General features: G+C 41.2%; 6 protein-coding genes across 6 annotated transcripts; 5 read left to right on the forward strand and 1 right to left on the reverse strand.

Moving 5' to 3' along the window:
* Window positions 381-2,278, forward strand: LOC18786614 (60S ribosomal protein L9-1). The gene is made up of 3 exons (XM_007218393.2): window positions 381-835; window positions 1,694-1,816; window positions 1,984-2,278. The coding sequence occupies exons 1-3, from the start codon at window positions 461-463 to the stop codon at window positions 2,068-2,070; spliced, it is 585 nt and encodes a 194-aa protein (XP_007218455.1). The 5' UTR covers window positions 381-460; the 3' UTR covers window positions 2,071-2,278.
* LOC18785040 (L-type lectin-domain containing receptor kinase VIII.2) lies at window positions 2,402-5,397 on the forward strand. The gene has a single exon (XM_020558370.1). It carries the CDS (start codon window positions 3,139-3,141, stop codon window positions 5,212-5,214), a length of 2,076 nt encoding a protein of 691 aa, XP_020413959.1. The 5' UTR covers window positions 2,402-3,138; the 3' UTR covers window positions 5,215-5,397.
* On the forward strand, window positions 5,716-9,379 carry LOC18786765 (stomatin-like protein 2, mitochondrial). The gene is made up of 9 exons (XM_007220934.2): window positions 5,716-6,186; window positions 6,357-6,603; window positions 6,699-6,848; window positions 7,139-7,196; window positions 7,298-7,390; window positions 7,579-7,644; window positions 7,783-7,874; window positions 8,725-8,784; window positions 8,891-9,379. The coding sequence occupies exons 1-9, from the start codon at window positions 5,975-5,977 to the stop codon at window positions 9,131-9,133; spliced, it is 1,221 nt and encodes a 406-aa protein (XP_007220996.1). The 5' UTR covers window positions 5,716-5,974; the 3' UTR covers window positions 9,134-9,379.
* On the forward strand, window positions 10,669-13,201 carry LOC18787533 (UNC93-like protein 1). Its single transcript, XM_007217905.2, has 2 exons — window positions 10,669-12,366; window positions 12,544-13,201. Exons 1-2 carry the CDS (start codon window positions 11,210-11,212, stop codon window positions 12,785-12,787), a joined length of 1,401 nt encoding a protein of 466 aa, XP_007217967.1. The 5' UTR covers window positions 10,669-11,209; the 3' UTR covers window positions 12,788-13,201.
* LOC18784592 (triadin) lies at window positions 13,285-14,592 on the reverse strand. The gene has a single exon (XM_020557683.1). It carries the CDS (start codon window positions 14,142-14,144, stop codon window positions 13,524-13,526), a length of 621 nt encoding a protein of 206 aa, XP_020413272.1. The 5' UTR covers window positions 14,145-14,592; the 3' UTR covers window positions 13,285-13,523.
* Window positions 15,797-16,469, forward strand: LOC18786413. The gene has a single exon (XM_007218617.2). The coding sequence runs from the start codon at window positions 15,890-15,892 to the stop codon at window positions 16,319-16,321; it is 432 nt and encodes a 143-aa protein (XP_007218679.1). The 5' UTR covers window positions 15,797-15,889; the 3' UTR covers window positions 16,322-16,469.

Here is a 16,619-nt window from a genome sequence, read left to right on the forward strand (position 1 = left end):
TCATAAAATGATTGGTACCCACCCATGATCTGATTTGATACGATAGGTAACTCACTTTTGTTGTCTCAAGCTTCTTACACATTTATAACAATTAGGTTAAAATTAAGAATAAGATGGAGAGGGTAATGTTAAGAAGTATTAATGTCACAGAAAAAATTTAAGGGCGAAATATGATTATTTCGTGAACTTCAATGATCATTTGAGATAAAAACAGGCTATGACTTTTCCACTCGAAGCCCAAGAAACATATTCATTTTTGCTACGTCTGATCAAGCCCAGATTTATATTGGGCTCCATTCTTTCGGCTACGAACGGCCCGGCCTTTATAAATTGGGTTTTAGGGTTTAACATCAATCGTATTATATAAAGCATACATAACACATTAGGGTTTGCTGTCTCTCCCAAATCATTCATTTACACACCAGAGCCGCAGAGAGAGAGATAAAGAGAGGTAGCGGAGATGAAGACCATTCTGTCCTCCGAGACCATGGACATCCCAGATGGGGTCAAAATCAAGGTCCATGCCAAGATCATAGAGGTCGAAGGTCCTCGTGGCAAGCTTGTTCGTAACTTCAAGCATTTGAACTTGGACTTTCAGCTCATCAAGGATGAGGAAACCGGCAAGCGAAAGCTCAAGATCGATGCCTGGTTTGGCTCACGCAAAACCAGCGCAGCCATTCGCACTGCCCTCTCCCATGTTGAGAATCTCATCACTGGTGTCACCAAGGGCTACCGCTACAAGATGCGTTTTGTATATGCCCATTTTCCCATCAATGCTTCCATCACTAATGCAGCCAAGTCGATCGAGATCCGTAACTTTTTGGGTGAAAAGAAGGTACCCTTTTGCTAGATTTTAGCTGGCTTTGCTTTGTTTTGCGTTTTTTGTATCTGAGTCATTTGTGATCAATGTTTCTTGTGCATTTTGGTGTTTTTGTTTGTTTGATAGTTTCTTACAACTGTTTTTTGATTTGTGAAGTATGCCTTTTTGATTTAGAAATGAGATTTATTGATCCTTTTGTGCTGATGTTTTGGAATTTCTTAAACTTTCCGTTTGAATTTAGTGAAAGCATGCTTGTAGTCTATGGTTATCTGGTTAGCCCGACTTCATGGCTGTGCTTAGGCATTAGGTGACATTAGATATTTTAGACCTTACTGACATATGCTGTTTACCGTTGTCAGTTGTGTACTTGTTTTCGATTTCAATGGAAGAGAAACAGATTTCATTAGCATGTGGACTATTATTGTTGAAGAAATATTTTCAAATAGAATAGTCATTTGTCCTCCTTATAATCACTTTGTTTTCTGTGTTTATCATATGAGTCCCATATGCACTAATTTTTATGTTCAAGAAAGATGATACCATTTTTTTTATCTGGAATCTGTGCGGCTTTTGACCCCATAAAATGCAATTAGGTATTGGAAATGATTTCATGCAAATATATGGGCATGTGAAAAAGACCTGTGTTCAAGCTCTTGCTTGAGCTCAGAAACCTGAATGGCATGGTTATGATGATAAATTAGAATGTTGTGCTGTTTGCAGTTATGAATTACTAACGAATAAGTCATTGGTTAGGTTAAAATGTTTTGTCCTGTGAGCCAATAACTGATTTTGATATGGCACAATTTTGTTTAATCTAACTAACAAAGATTTATAGTGTGTGGGTCTTGATGAACTATGTGTTTGCTCAATCAGGTGAGAAAGGTGGATATGCTTGATGGGGTTTCTATCCTCCGATCTGAAAAGGTGAAGGATGAGCTGATATTGGACGGAAATGATATTGAGCTTGTTTCTCGGTCATGTGCTCTGATCAACCAGGTCTATATTTCCTTATCTCGCTCTCTCGCTCTCTCGCTATGTATCACTCGTATCAATTTCTCTCTTTCTCTACAAATGCTCGGAGACCCTTGTATTATTGTTGTTGCTTTTAACATGGTAGTTGCACATGCTGAAGCCTTAATTTTGTTTATTTGATCTTTTGACAGAAATGCCATGTGAAGAACAAGGATATCAGGAAGTTTCTTGATGGTATCTATGTTAGCGAGAAGGGAACCATCCTTGAAGAGGAATGAACTGTGCCTGTTTTGTTTTAGTTTCCGAACGTAGTTTAATTTCCTCATGGAACTGAAGTTATCCTTTTGTTGGAGTTGGCATCATTTATAAGCTTGTTTGACGTCTGATCGATAATTTTGTGTTAAAAGTAATTTTTCATTAGATTTTTGATTTTCTGTTAGACCTTATATATATGGGGGAACAAATTTTGTGCCTACCGCTTAATTATGTGATGTCTCGATGCTCGGTTTTGCGATTCACAATTATAATACTTGTATGGTTTACATTTTAACACAGATTTAGAAACAAGTATAACAGGTTAAGAAGGAAAAAGAAGGAAGTGGAACGGGGCAACAAGAAACACACAAAATTGATCTACCCTAGATAGATATTGGGCTTCCATGGTTTCAACCCGCGGTTGGCCCGGCCCTATCTTTAATGACATTCTTTCTTCATGTTTATGTTTTTGGTATTTGAGAGTGTTTTATTGAAGGGTCGAATCAATGATATTACACATGATACGTTGCGGGTAAGAATTGAATATCTGAGTTTGATTTGGTCTAGTCTGGTGGTCGACAACAGCCCAACAAGAGCCAAGGAAAAAGAAGAAAAAGACACAAACTGGTGGTCCTCCAATGAAGACTCAGTGGGAGAGCAAAAAGAGTATAGGGACATGGCATGGACCCAAAGCCCATCTCCATCGTCCATGACTTGTTGCATGACTATGATGAGAGACTCATAATCTGTCATATAATATGATTGGTAACAAATGATTCATCATTCCTCTTCTTCAGTTTCAGTTCAGGATGTTTGTAATCAAAAAATTCTCTCTAACTTGCCTGCTTTCCTATCTTACCTGTATATGTGGCCACTATTTCTTTCTATTGTCGACTTGATTCTCAATCATAACTAACTAATTGCAGATTTTAATCAAACAAAGCTACAGAACTACTTGTCCAATATCAATACGTATTTATCCCAACTATTACAAGTATTTTCTGTAGCCGTCCAAATCTTGTTTCTTTATTGGATCCCCCCACCCCACCTCCTTCCATTATCAAAGCATTTCAAATCTTCAAAATATATGAATGGGTTGCTGCAACTACAACTATGGCCTTATCTGGTTCATATGCTTGGTGTTTATCGAACACACAGTTCTAGTTCATTCAGGTAGTGACAAGCAGCACCGTATACATGGACCACTAGTTAACGTCACCAAGCATCTCTCTTTCCCAGATTTCAGCTTCTCCAAGAACCCCCGAGTTTTAGATGATGTAAAGCTTCTTGGCAGTGCCAAGTTCTCCGCCTCATCAGCCATCCAAATCCCTGATGATCATGATCCACCCCACGGCAACGGCAATGATATTGATCATCTCAGACACCAAGCAGGCAGAGCCCTCTACTCTTCTCCCATCCGTCTCCTTGACCCTCACACCCAGTCCCCTGCTTCTTTCCAAACAACCTTCTCTTTTCAATTCCACAATGCTTCTTCTTCTTCTTCTTCTTCTTCCAATTTCAGTGCTAATTCTTCTGATCATGGTGGCAGTGGCCTCACCTTCATAATTGTCCCCGACGAGTTCACCATTGGCAGGCCTGGCCCGTGGCTCGGCATGCTCAACGACGCTTGTCAGGATGATTATAAGGCAATAGCAGTCGAGTTCGACACGCGTCTCAATCCTGAGTTCGGAGACCCCAATGACAACCATGTCGGAATCAACCTCGGCACGATCGTCTCCACCAAAACAATCAACGCTTCCGATGTTGGTGTCTTTCTCGACGATGGTTCAGTCCACCGAGTTTGGATTGGCTACGACGGCTCACGCCGTTGGATGGAAATTCATTTAGGATCAGACGGCGGCAGCAATGACAGTCCTCCATCAAAGCCGATCTTCTCTGGCCCTCTTGATCTCTCACCCTTTCTCAACGAGTACATGTTCGTCGGATTCTCAGCTTCCACTGGCAACCATACCCAAATCCACAGCGTCCTCTCTTGGAATTTCAGCTCCACTAGCCAGGCTTTTCTTTGGACGCCTTCAGTGGAAACATGCGAGAGTAACATCATTGTACATGGCAGAGCAGGTACCACGAGCGCTGAGCCTCCAGGCACATTCTTAATCTTTGTTGCTGTGCTGGTTTTGGTTCTGGCTGTTGTGCTCAGCCTATACTACAACAGCAGGCGCAAAAGTACAGAAATATCAGACACTTCCATTGTGCTGCCGGAGAAGAAGCAGAGACCAAGGCCTCCCAACAAGCCCCGCTGCTTCACAATCTCCGAGCTTTCCTTGGCTACTCAATGCTTCAGCGAGTATGAATTTCTGGGTAGCGGCTCGAGAGGTGTGTACTATAGAGGAAAGCTTTTGAATGGATGTCAAGTGGCTGTGAAGCGGTTTTCTTCGCAGTTTTTGCACTCTCAAGGATTTGATAGGCGAAGGTTTTTGAAGGAAATAAAGGGCATTAGCCTGGTTAGGCATCCAAATTTGGTTCCGATCCGAGGGTGGTGTCAAGATCAGAAAGAAACCATGGTTGTGTATGAGTTTTTCCCCAATGGGAGCCTTGACAAATGGCTATTTGGGATGGGTGTTCTTCCGTGGACTCGGCGGTTCAAGGTTGTGAAAGATGTGGCTGAGGCCCTCAGTTTCTTACACTCCAATCAATTATCCCACAAGAACTTGAAAACAACTAGCGTCTTTCTTGATATTAGTTTCCGCGCAGTCCTTGGGGACTTTGGGTTTGTGCTATGTGGTGCAGAATCAAAAAGGTTCGAGTCAGCAGTGAGCCAAAGTGCGGATGTGTTTGAATTTGGGTTGTTTGTGTTGGAAGTGGTTGGTGGGAGGCAGAGACTGGAGGCAGAGTTGGGGCAATTGGAGGAGAGGGACTTGCTGGACTTTGCATGGAGAATGCACGAGATAGATGAAATGGCGAGGGTAGTGGATAGGAGGATGGGCACAGTGATAAACTTGGAGCAAGCAATTAGAGTTATGCAAATTGGGTTGCTATGCACACTGAATGTGACCAAGGGGAGGCCTTGTATGGAGCAAGTGGTGGAGTTTCTTAGCATGGAGAGACCAATCCCGGAGTTGCCACCGAGTCGACCGGTTGCTCTGTTCCCTTACAACAGCACCGGCGCCCTTTGCACTGGTTATTCTTGTGCTTCTTTCAAATGAAGCTACAATTACTAGTCTTTTGATTGAGGTTCGGACGTCGCGGCCTTTAATGGTCATGTTTGTATAATAGATTGCAAATGTAAAAGCCAATTAGCAACATGTGCTGCTGTGCTTCATTTCCTTCATGTATTTTTACAAGTCATACGCAATATCAATTGCAGGTGCCAATTGGAATTCTTTTTACGCATGCCCTTCTTGGGTTGGGGGCCTCACTATTCACCATTGTTCTAAGTAAGCCAGAGGAGCTGCCTGCCACTAGGCCTGAAATGAAACCCATTGACGCAAGTTCATCCGAGAGTATCACTGTTATTGCTATGTAACGTTGATACCCAACTTAGGCCTACCACAAGTTTTTGAGAGCTAATTTTGGGGCAACTCGAATATCCTATGAGATTATGATGTGGCCAATTGTTAATCAACCTATCAAAAATATAGTTTTGATTTTTATTCTTTTTAATTTTCAAAGGGAAGCCGACATTATTTTTTTTTTTTTTTTAAAAAAGGACAAAATGTTACTGGTAATTTTCGGGTAATAGTTAGTTATATAGTGTTGGCCGAGGAAATTTTCAGGTAAAACCGCAATCAGTTAAAGAAATGAAAAAGAAAATACCGTACTTCTTCTTGGAGAGCAAGAAAATAAGGATAGATTTGAACAAGGCCACGAGGGCTTCATAAAACCCTTCGACTTTGTAAAACCCCCCCATTGAATTCTTACTAGCAGCAGAGAAATCCGAAAAAAAGAAAGAGAAAAGCCAACAATATGAATATGTTTAAGCTCAATTCCCTCAACTCGTTGAGAGCTCTAAGGCATCTCCACCATTCCCAATCTGCCGGTGTAAGAGCCCTCACCACCTGTTCGTCATTAATCCTCAAACAGTCGAACCCACTTCTTTCCCCTCCATCTTCCTCCCCGTTTGCCTCCTCACACAATCTGCTCGCAGTTCGGAACTACCGAAGCAGTCGCGATCTCAGGTAATTCCTACTCCTGCGTGTTTCTTCTTACAAGTATTGGGTTGGTGGATTATTGGAAATACCAAATGACAAACAGATTTAGTTTGGGTTTCATGTGTGCGTGCTTTTTCAAGTTATGGGTTGGTGGTTTTTATACGATTTGAGTGAGAAATTTGGATCTTTATGTGTAGAAACTATGAGATTACGCCTCCGACGAATTTTGGCATTCGGATTGTACCTGAGAAGAAGGCCTTTGTGATTGAGCGGTTTGGAAAGTACGTCAGGACTCTGGATTCTGGTATCCATTTCTTGATTCCCTTTGTGGATAGAATCGCTTATGTGCATTCCTTGAAAGAAGAGGTCATCAATGTTCCTGACCAGTCCGCTATCACCAAAGACAATGTCGCCCTTATGATTGATGGTGTGCTTTACATCAGGGTAATATCACATTCTTGAATCGGATTTGTGTGCCTTCGTATATATATTTCTTTAGTGGGTTACACGGAGCTTTGTTTTCTCTTGTGTGGGTGCAGATTATGGATCCTATGCTGGCCTCCTATGGCGTTGACAATCCTATTAATGCAGCTATTCAGCTTGCACAGACTACTATGCGTATTGCAATTGGGAAAATGACTCTTGACAAGACATTTGAGGAAAGAGAATCCCTCAATGATGAGATAGTGGTATGTTTATCTTCCCTTTTGCTTCTGATAACTATGAAGATTAAGAATCTGGCGTCTTATTTAGAGCCACAGTTTTGGTTTGAGTCTCTGCTAAGAAGCTTTTGTCCTGTATTTTGATGATATTTCTGTGTTAATTTTCTGGTAATAAGCAAATGTCTGATGAGGGGCATGCCTTCAGTTTGCGTACCCTTGTCTTTAAACGTTGTTACATCAGCTTTAATTAAGTTCTATTTTCTTTGTAAGTTAGCATATTAGGTTAAGAAATATTTTGAGCGGGCATCATTTTGCAGACAGGGCTCAACAAGGCTGCTACAGCATGGGGCTTGGAGTGCCTCCGATATGAAATAAGTAAGAGAAACCTTTTACTAGTGTTTCATCAGATACTCTTTATTATTTTTATCAAATTGTATTATCATTTCGTAAATGCTTGACTGTTCATACTTGTTTAGAGGACATAACTCCTCCTCGTGCGGTGAGGGAAGCTATGGAGATGCAAGCAGAAGCAGAACGCAAAAAGAGAGCTCAAATTCTCGAGTCTGAAGGTAAGGAACTCAATGTTCGTTTTATAGTTCAATTATATGTGCAAAGTGAAATTCTGTAGTGAACCTTAAGGGTTGCAAACAGATGATGACATTGTCTTTTCGTGTGCTTCTTTTAAGTGTAGTATTTCGAGTCACACTTGTAGGTAGAATAAGCATTGGCAGAAACTAATGTTTCTGATCTTTCACAGGAGAAAGACAGGCAAACATAAACATTGCAGACGGAAAGAAGAGTGCTATAATATTAGCAGCAGAAGGTAGTTGCAATTCTGATATAATTTAGTCCCAGTAGTGTGCAAAGTTGTGGTTAATTTGATGTTGATGTTCCTTTAGTTGATTAGATTTCCATTTGTCATTTGTCCCTTTTTCATTCTTCTCATTTCATTCTTTTACAGGAGAAGCACAGTCCATCCTTGCTAAAGCAAATGCAACATCTCGAGGAATTACCCTTGTGTCAAAGACTCTCAAGGAAAGTGGCGGTGCAGAGGTGAGGTTCTTCAATCTCCTTCATTGTGCTTGTAGTATTCTCAATAAAGTTTTGGGGATTCCAGAAAGGTGGTGCTAAATTGTTTGTTTTGGCAATATGCACATAGTTGGTTGGCACTTGTTTTCTTAGTCCATTCAGGCTCCAACACATGTCACTCATTCCAAATGAGTTCATCCTTATTTTGCTTATTTTTCATATAAAATATGCAACATCATATGGTTTCCCATCGTGCATCTTGTCAAATAGGGTTACTATTAATTGGGAAGTTGAAAGAATATTGCTACATTACGGTCTCTTTAGCTTAGTTTGTTGAGATTTTGTGTGGAAGGTGATGCATTATTCTCTCTAACCCCTCACATTTTACCTGAGATTTTGATATTTAACTGCATGATGTTCCTTCTTCTTCTTCTTCCCCAACCCTCTGACCCACTAAGCTTTCCTTTATATCTCATATCAAATATCTAACTGGATGCCATCCACATACTCTAGTGTCTAATAGGCCAAAGCTTCTAAATCCTTTAATTCTATTTGATTGTAAATTTAAAAAAGAAAAAAAAAAATCATGAGTTCTATAGGTTGTTGCAGAAGGTGTGGGTGTGGATGTGGATGAGTTTCCATGTTGATGTTATTATAGTGTATTGAATTGTTCAAGTATCAGTAAATCTGAAAAGGGTCCAGTTCTTCCTTAGCATCTTCTAGAGCCGAGAATAGTTTTTCCTTATAAGCAATGATCATATAGACTTGTCTTCCATGATGTTGGCATGCGATGTACAGATTTTATGAAAATCTTATGTGTGTGCTTTGTTTGTTTGTGTGGATGAAGGAACTAATATTATGGTCTGATTTGCAGGCAGCTGCCTTGAAAATTGCTGAGCAGTATGTCGAAGCCTTTGGTAATATTGCCAAACAGGTGAGAGCAGAACCATCTAACTATGTATATATGCTGCTGTATCTAATGATGCTCAATTGATTAATAAAATAGTTTTTTTCCTTCTTTTTATTTAAAATTTTTGCAGGGCACAACAGTGTTGCTTCCTAGTGCTTCAAATAATCCTGCTGGCATGATTTCTCAAGCACTAACAATCTACAAAAGCTTGGTTAATGATCCTTCCACTATTGCAACAATTGGAGGCACGAAAGGTGATACTTCCTCAGAAGGATCTGAGCGTGGGATTCGACTGATTGAGGAAACAGTTGATGAACATAATGATGCAAAGGAACCAGGGTTTTCGCTTCAAAACCGCAAGAAAGGAGCATAGAGTTGACTTGTTTCAGTTGTTTGCACAATTAAACCACTTTTGGGGTTCTTATACACCAGACCAGTCTCTTTCATTGTAGGATGGATGCTTTCTTTTTGTTCATTTAGCCTAAAGGTAGGATGCGCCACTTAATCTGAGCTGTGATTAACTAATGAGTGTCAAATCTTTGCAATGAGAATGACAGAATGACAGATGCCAAATCATATCAAGGAATTGAAATTTTTTGGGTTGGAACTGGTTATTTTCCCTTGTGATTGTTCTTTCATCTAATTTATTACAGTGGTGAACGTTCTGTGGATATAGAGTGAAGTGAACCGCCTGGAAGGTCCTTATTGTGTTTTCGAGGACCTCCCATTTTGGCTCTTGATGGGCTTCGGCCCCTTTATACAAATACAACGATTGACTTTTGAAGAGGGATATGGGCTTTCTGCCTAACAGATTTGAAAATCAATAGTTTAGACTGGAGTCATTCTATAGTGAGGGTCTTATATATGGTACTTAAGAGGTGATTAGATCAGGCTAACTAATTTGATCTAATATATAAGACTCTTAATATAGAATTCTTGCAGTTAACTGACCCGTAAAAAGATATATAAAATATTTTGTCTGGTCTTGTTGTAGTAGGACTAGGCTGGTGGTGTTTTCGTTTGTTTTCATCTTATGAGCTGCTTCCAGAAATTACAATAGGCGAAAAAGTGAGAAGAGAAGGCAAGCCTATAATGTCAATTCTTGAAATGAACGACATCATCCCCTTATCCTTTACAACCGTATTACTGATGGTCAATTCTTGATTGGACCACCATGAGCTCTGATGAAAGGAAGGCTTTACATCCATCCAAGTTCCAACCCAAGTGAGCTTGTGTTGTCAAATGTTTTTCCACAAAAACAACAAAAATGATCACTGAAAACTCGTTGCAGCCGGCTGGCCTGCTGTTATTTAAATGCCTTAACATCACTATGTTATGTGTGATAGAGAATTTATTTGTCGCAGCAAAATATGACTTTTTCTGTCAAGAGTGATGAATGAGAGCTCCCTTTGCTGAAAGCAGAAGCATATAAAGAAAGAACGGTGAGCCAAACAAGTTGAAAACAACAAGGCAAGTGTATGGTTTCCTTCATTAAGTATTAGTTAGTCAAGCTGTTGGACTTGGACCTTCCTTTCCTTCTAATATGCGCCTGCAAATTAGACATAATCCACCCAACTTAATTATCTATGTTAGTGAATCTTTAACATATTCGTATGTTATCTTTTTAGGACAGGGTGGCATAAGACATAATAATAATAATACCCTTGTTTTTCCCAACTCATTTGTTTTTGGTTTATGGTTACTAATAACATTCAAGTGAAAAAAAATATTACTAAAAATATATGTCATGTTTTTGGTGGTCTCTGGACTGGCCTGTTATTTTTTGCGAGAAGAAGCGGGTCCACATAGGAATTAAAATCCAAGATTCTATTCCAACTATAACAAAACAAAACAACTGAAACTGATTGAGATTGACTTTTTCTTAATTATTTAATAGTTTTATTATTGTGCAGATTCATCCACGTCGTCCCGTTGGGGATCATGGATTTATATTTCGACCTTTCTCACTCTTTCTCACACCCCGCTGGATTCTGGAAAGGAAGCAAGCCTGGAACCAAAATTGTCATTTGCAATGCAATTCGTCTCCTCCAAATCCCAAATTCCAAATTCCTTGTTATTTTTTTGACCTTTTGCAATTCATCATGGACTATATCTTCTCAACTTAAATCAAAGCTACCATCAATACATAGCATGTGCTTGTCAGAATCAGAAACAGCCCCAGCAACCCCTCCCTCTTTGCTCCTAAATTCAGTCTTTTTCTACTTTCCAGTTTCCACACCCCACTCGGACTCTGCATTCAAAACAAAACCCCTGTCATCTCTTTGGCCTCCCCAACTCAGAGCATCAACCCCTCTTCCCCAAATTCCCTTCTGTCTCTTTTGTCCCGAATAAAGCCTCGAGCTTTCCCATCCCCTCCGAAAGGAAGAAACTTTTCATTTTCAGCAATCACAAAAACCATTAAAATCGTCAAAGTCATCATCTTGGCTTGATGGGTTTCGAAGGAGCTGAAGAATCAGGAGGCACTGAGGTGCCCCAATCGAGATTCAGGTACAACTCCCCTTTTGTGCAAGTGAGCCTTATTGGGTTTGTCTGTTTTTGCTGCCCAGGCATGTTCAATGCCCTCTCAGGCATGGGTGGTGGTGGCCAGGTTGACCCAACAGCCTCCAACAACGCCTCCACCGCCCTCTATACCACCTTCGCCGTCTTCGGCATCCTCGGCGGTGGTATCTACAACATCCTTGGCCCTCGCCTTACTCTCCTGTCAGCCTGCTCCACCTATCCCCTCTACGCTGGCTCCTTCTTGTACTACAATCACCACAAGCACCAGGCTTTTGCAATTGTCGCTGGAGCAATCCTTGGAGTCGGTGCAGGCCTGCTTTGGGCTGGCCAAGGTGCCATCATGACCTCCTATCCCCCGGCTAATCGGAAAGGGACATATATTTCCATTTTCTGGAGTATCTTCAACATGGGTGGTGTCATTGGAGGCCTAATTCCCTTCGTTCTTAATTACAATAGAAGCGAGGCAGCTTCTGTTAATGATGCTACTTATATCGGGTTCATGGTTTTCATGACTGTGGGGACTCTTTTATCCCTGGCCCTTTTGCCGCCTAGCAAGGTTGTTCGTGATGATGGGAGTAAGTGTACCAACATTCAGTACTCTAGTGTTTCAACTGAGTTTGTTGAGATTGCCAAGCTGTTTGGAAATTGGAAGATGCTTCTTATAATCCCTGCTGCTTGGTCCAGCAACTTCTTTTACACCTACCAGTTCAACAATGTCAATCAGGTTATGTTTAATTTGAGAACCAGAGGATTGAACAATGTGTTTTATTGGGGAGCCCAGATGTTGGGGTCGATTGGGATTGGATACATAATGGATTTCAGTTTCAAGAGTAGGAGGACCAGGGGTTTTGCTGGCATTACAGTGGTTAGTATTGTTAGCACTGCAATTTGGGTTGGTGGGCTTGTCAACCAGCTAACCTACTCTCGCGGTGATTTGCCAGAGAAGTTGGATTTTAAGGACTCTGGTTCGGATTTTGCCGGACCATTCGTCTTGTATTTCAGTTTTGGCTTGCTGGATTCCATGTTCCAGAGCATGGTGTACTGGGTTATTGGAGCCTTGGCTAATGACTCTGAGACCCTAAGCAGGTAACATAGATGATAGATCAGATCAGATAATAGAATATGCCTTATTGCTCAAGTTTTTAATATCTCAATGATTTTTGTGTGATAGAATAAAGTGACTGTTTGGAGGCTAACATGTAATCAAAGTTTGTGATCAATTTAATTGTGATGCTTAACAACTTTTGTGCATGTGTATGGCAGGTATGTTGGATTCTATAAGGGAATACAGAGTGCTGGGGCAGCTGTTGCTTGGCAAGTTGATACACACAAGGTGTCCTTCCTCACCCAATTGGTTACGAATTGGTCGCTCACTACCGTGAGCTATCCGTTGTTGCTGGTTCTAGTCTTGCTGGCTGTGAAGGATGAGAGTAAGGCTGATCTAGAGGAAATTAGCAAGGAGAAGGAGGCCGCTCCTTCATTTGCTGGACCTGCCTCAGAAAAGTGATAACAATGGGTGGGCTTAGCAGATCAATTTAGTCATAATTTTATTGGAATTGTCTTTTCCATTTTCTCGGGCATTTATAGTAATGATAAAAGCCTTTTCAGTGGAAGACTCTTTACAGATCAAAAGGAACCATCTTTTTAAATTTTGTAACAGAAAAGGTGCTAGAAAATATCGATTTTTATAAGGGAATACAGAGTGGTGGGGCAGCTGTTTGTAGAATTGACATCAAGTTTAATAATGTTCGTAAGTTCAAATCTTCCCAAGTAGTATATTTGGGAGGCTGGCTGTCAATAGTGAAAAGTTAGTAATCTGTGGCTCCATCTCCAGGAGATTTCTGATTTGTTCTTGTATTTATCCATGTAATGCAAGAGTAATGCAAATTCCATGCAAAGATTGTAGCTATTATTTGAGTCACAGAAATCCAATTTTGAATTCTGAGCATGTGATCTATTTTTGCCAGATTCTTCTGCAGCAAAGAAATGATGGTCCTAATCAAATATTTTGCATCACACATGTTAGTCTTAAAACTCCAGAGTAAACGACTATGAGGCATATAGCATAGATAATAATTATGGGATATAAGTAAAATAGGATTTTCAATACTTGTGGTTGTGGAGTCCCAAAAATTCAGATACAAAGTGCACCAATATATCCATCAATGCTGTGTTGCACTTTATGGCTCTTTTTTGGGAGACACATTAATTAGTAGCTAGATTTAGATTGGAAGCGCAATGGATCAAACAGTGAGAATAGGTGCATCTTTATTCTTGCCCTCTGAGGCAGGAGCTGCCTTTGGTTTGATGTCTGCAGCAGGCTCCTCCTCCTTGGCCTTGGGTTTGATGATGTCTGCAGCAGGCTGTTTCTCCTCTTTGGCCTTGGGTTTGATCTCTGCAGCAGGCTGCTCCTCTTTGGCCTTTGGTTTGATCTCTTGAGCCGGCAGCAGCTCTTTCTCTTTGGTCTCCTTAGCAGCCTCAACAAGATTGACCTCTGCTAGTTGCCTGGCAGCAACTTCAACTTGATCAGCTACTTTTTCCTCTTTTGGTTTCTGAGTTGGTACCACCTCAGCCGCAGCCGCAGCCTCAGGCTTAGCCTCAGCAGCAGCAGCAGCAGGAACAACAACAGGTGCGGCTTCCTCCTCCTCCTCCTCCCTTGGCTCTGAGAGATCTACCAGAGGTGCTTCAGCTTCTACATTGGTGGTGTTGGTGGTGTCCTCCGCCCCTTGATTAGCTGCAACGTTGGTACTATCAGTAGTCGTTTCAGCTTCACGGTCTGCTTTCTCGGGTCTGGTGGACTCAGTTGGGAGAGCCTCAGGGCGGGCGGTATCGAACTCCTTTGGTTTGCTCGCGCAGCCTCCCATGATTTATGATCAAATATGGGACGAATGAGCGAGTCTTTGGAGTTCTTCCGATGAAGCTCTCTCCTTTTTATTTATCAACTTTCTGTTGCTGTTTGTTGGAGGAGGAGGTGCTGTTGAGGCTGAGGGAAGAATTTAGGACAAGATGGGTTCATATAGTGGAAGGATGGGTCTTATGATTAGGAGAAACTGTTGGTCTGAATTTCTCAACTCACTGGATCGGCCTGTAAAACCTCCATTTTGCACCCATTCTAATTTCCATATAAATATGCCCTGACTTTTTCAAATCCCACAGCTCACCTTTGCTCCTCCCTCCGCCTTTCTTGCTCTCCCTCTACAGAGACATGCGCTTCCAGTTAGTTATTACAGTTGCTCCTGTCCCCATTTCATGGCTGCCCCAACACCATGTGTCTCTTGTTCCACCATTCTAGACTTGACCAAATCAAGAAAATAGAAAGAATAAATATTATTAAAGGGAAAAGAAAAAAAACATGAAACAAGCAACTATGGGCTGTTCTGGCGGCATACGTGAAGGCCCATGCTACAATGCTACAACTATGGGCTGAGTTGGACTTATTTGGGTGAGTAATTTTGGCTACAGTTGAAGGTGATAAACTGGGTTAGGAATTGACTGGACCGTGAGCTAAACTAACTTGAAAAAGTTTAAGAAAAAAGAAATAACAAATGTGCAATGGGCTAAGCCCGTAAGTTCTCTAATGAGGAGACTATGTTGAGGAACCGTTCAATAATAATATTTTCATTGATCGGCTACTACTATTAAGGACCCCCTTACTGTCAACCCTCATTATAAGTTATAACCTATCTTAGACAAAATATTGAATGTTTCCTTGGCCTATTAGTCTAAGTATATAGTTTGCGAAATAATGGTGTTTATATTTATGTACATGATTGTAAGTTTTCTTTGGTAAGTATTGTAATTTGCAATAAGTTTTCCTTTCGGCCCAAAATTAATTAGGTTGTTGCTCCTTATTTCTATGGGTGGTAATTGGTAAAGTTCTTTTACGTGTTTTTAGAAAAGGAAAAAAAATTGCAGACGACACCAAAATTAATCAATCAAGATTCAAGACACGTAATAGTTCAAAAAAAAGAGTTGTAATCTATTAAAAACAGATTTACTGAAAAAAGACGAGCACACAAACTCAAATGTCGATGTCCAAAGGCAATGGCTGTCCCCATATTCCGGCCGAATTCAGCGTTCAGTGTCAAAATCTATTTGACGCATAAACGACGCCGTCTCGCAAGATCGAAGGCACAATTAACCCAATAAGGCATTACGCGTCAAACAAGTGTCTCATCTTCGTCCCCTTCGTTCACCCCTAAAAATTAGGGATGAACTCGAAGGTCGATCCCTTTCCCCCCCTATTTTTTTCCCACCGAAATGAGGATATATTGAGTAAGTAGTCAATGAACAACATTTCCATGGTAAACTCAGATTTCGGAGCATCATAAATCAATCTAACCTAACCTAACCTGATTTGGAGAACCAATCTCTCAAATTTAGGGAAGGTTCAGGGAAGAAGAAGGATTTGCAGCTTGGACATTAAATGATTTCCCCTCAATTTTCTTGAATTTGGGGAAGATTTTAGGAGAGGATTGGGTTAGCTTCCCCAACAATTCCATAACATCAACTGCATAAGAATAAAAAGGCGAGCTTTTCTTTTCTTTTCTTTCTCATCAACAAACAAGAAAGAAAAGAAACGAGCTCGCCTTTATTTCAAATTCAAACAATGGAGCCCCAGTTCGCAAAATCACCAATCCCTCTCATCCTCCTAATCCTCTTCCCCATCTTCATCCTCTGTTCCTTCCCCACCGTACGATCCGAGCATGAATCTACCATCATCCGACTGCCCTCGGATTCCCAATCAGCCGATCGATGTGGCTCGACTCCGTCGTCTCCCTTGTCTTCGTCGTCGTCACCCTGGTCCCGCCCCATGTGCCCCGTCAATTGCTTTCGACCCGACCCGGTTTGCGGCGTGGACGGTGTGACCTACTGGTGTGGGTGCCAGGAGGCTCAATGTGCTGGGGTGAAAGTGGCCAAGCTAGGGTTTTGTGAGGTGGGTAATGGGGGTTCTGCCCCTCTCTCCGCTCAAGCCCTGCTTTTGGTTCACATTGTGTGGCTGATCGTCCTCGGCTTCTCGGTTTTGTTCGGACTTTTCTGAATTATGGGTCTGGACTGATGATTCATTTGAATTGATCTTGTTGGAGGTCAAGCTCTAATTTTTTTTGTAATCTAGCCAAGCCGCCAATGGGTTACGACAACAACGGCAACAGGCGTTTGTGCAAGAAAGACTTGATATCTTTTTGTCATCTTTTTTTCGTTAGGCTATCTTTGTATGGTAACACCTTCTCTTACTGACCGCTGTCTCATGACCAGTAGTAAGTAATAGAGGAGGACAGACAGGCGTTTGTGCGTTTTCAATGTACATGCAACAAAAGAAAAACAAAATTAACGGCTAG

The sequence above is a fragment of the Prunus persica genome, chromosome G2, assembly GCF_000346465.2.
Source record: "Prunus persica cultivar Lovell chromosome G2, Prunus_persica_NCBIv2, whole genome shotgun sequence".
In the NCBI taxonomy this organism is placed as follows: Eukaryota; Viridiplantae; Streptophyta; class Magnoliopsida; order Rosales; family Rosaceae; genus Prunus; species Prunus persica.

Bases quoted from the DNA above. Each gene is read 5' to 3' on its own strand.
- LOC18784592 (XM_020557683.1), bottom strand. From the start codon at position 14,144: ATGGGAGGCTGCGCGAGCAAACCAAAGGAGTTCGATACCGCCCGCCCT.
- LOC18786614 (XM_007218393.2), top strand. From the start codon at position 461: ATGAAGACCATTCTGTCCTCCGAGACCATGGACATCCCAGATGGGGTC. The intron at 836-1,693 runs GTACCCTTTTGC...TTGCTCAATCAG, and splicing joins ACTTTTTGGGTGAAAAGAAG to GTGAGAAAGGTGGATATGCT. The intron at 1,817-1,983 runs GTCTATATTTCC...ATCTTTTGACAG, and splicing joins CATGTGCTCTGATCAACCAG to AAATGCCATGTGAAGAACAA.
- LOC18787533 (XM_007217905.2), top strand. From the start codon at position 11,210: ATGGGTTTCGAAGGAGCTGAAGAATCAGGAGGCACTGAGGTGCCCCAA. The intron at 12,367-12,543 runs GTAACATAGATG...TGTGTATGGCAG, and splicing joins GACTCTGAGACCCTAAGCAG to GTATGTTGGATTCTATAAGG.
- LOC18786765 (XM_007220934.2), top strand. From the start codon at position 5,975: ATGAATATGTTTAAGCTCAATTCCCTCAACTCGTTGAGAGCTCTAAGG. The intron at 6,187-6,356 runs GTAATTCCTACT...CTTTATGTGTAG, and splicing joins CGAAGCAGTCGCGATCTCAG to AAACTATGAGATTACGCCTC. The intron at 7,645-7,782 runs GTAGTTGCAATT...ATTCTTTTACAG, and splicing joins TATAATATTAGCAGCAGAAG to GAGAAGCACAGTCCATCCTT.
- LOC18786413 (XM_007218617.2), top strand. From the start codon at position 15,890: ATGGAGCCCCAGTTCGCAAAATCACCAATCCCTCTCATCCTCCTAATC.
- LOC18785040 (XM_020558370.1), top strand. From the start codon at position 3,139: ATGGGTTGCTGCAACTACAACTATGGCCTTATCTGGTTCATATGCTTG.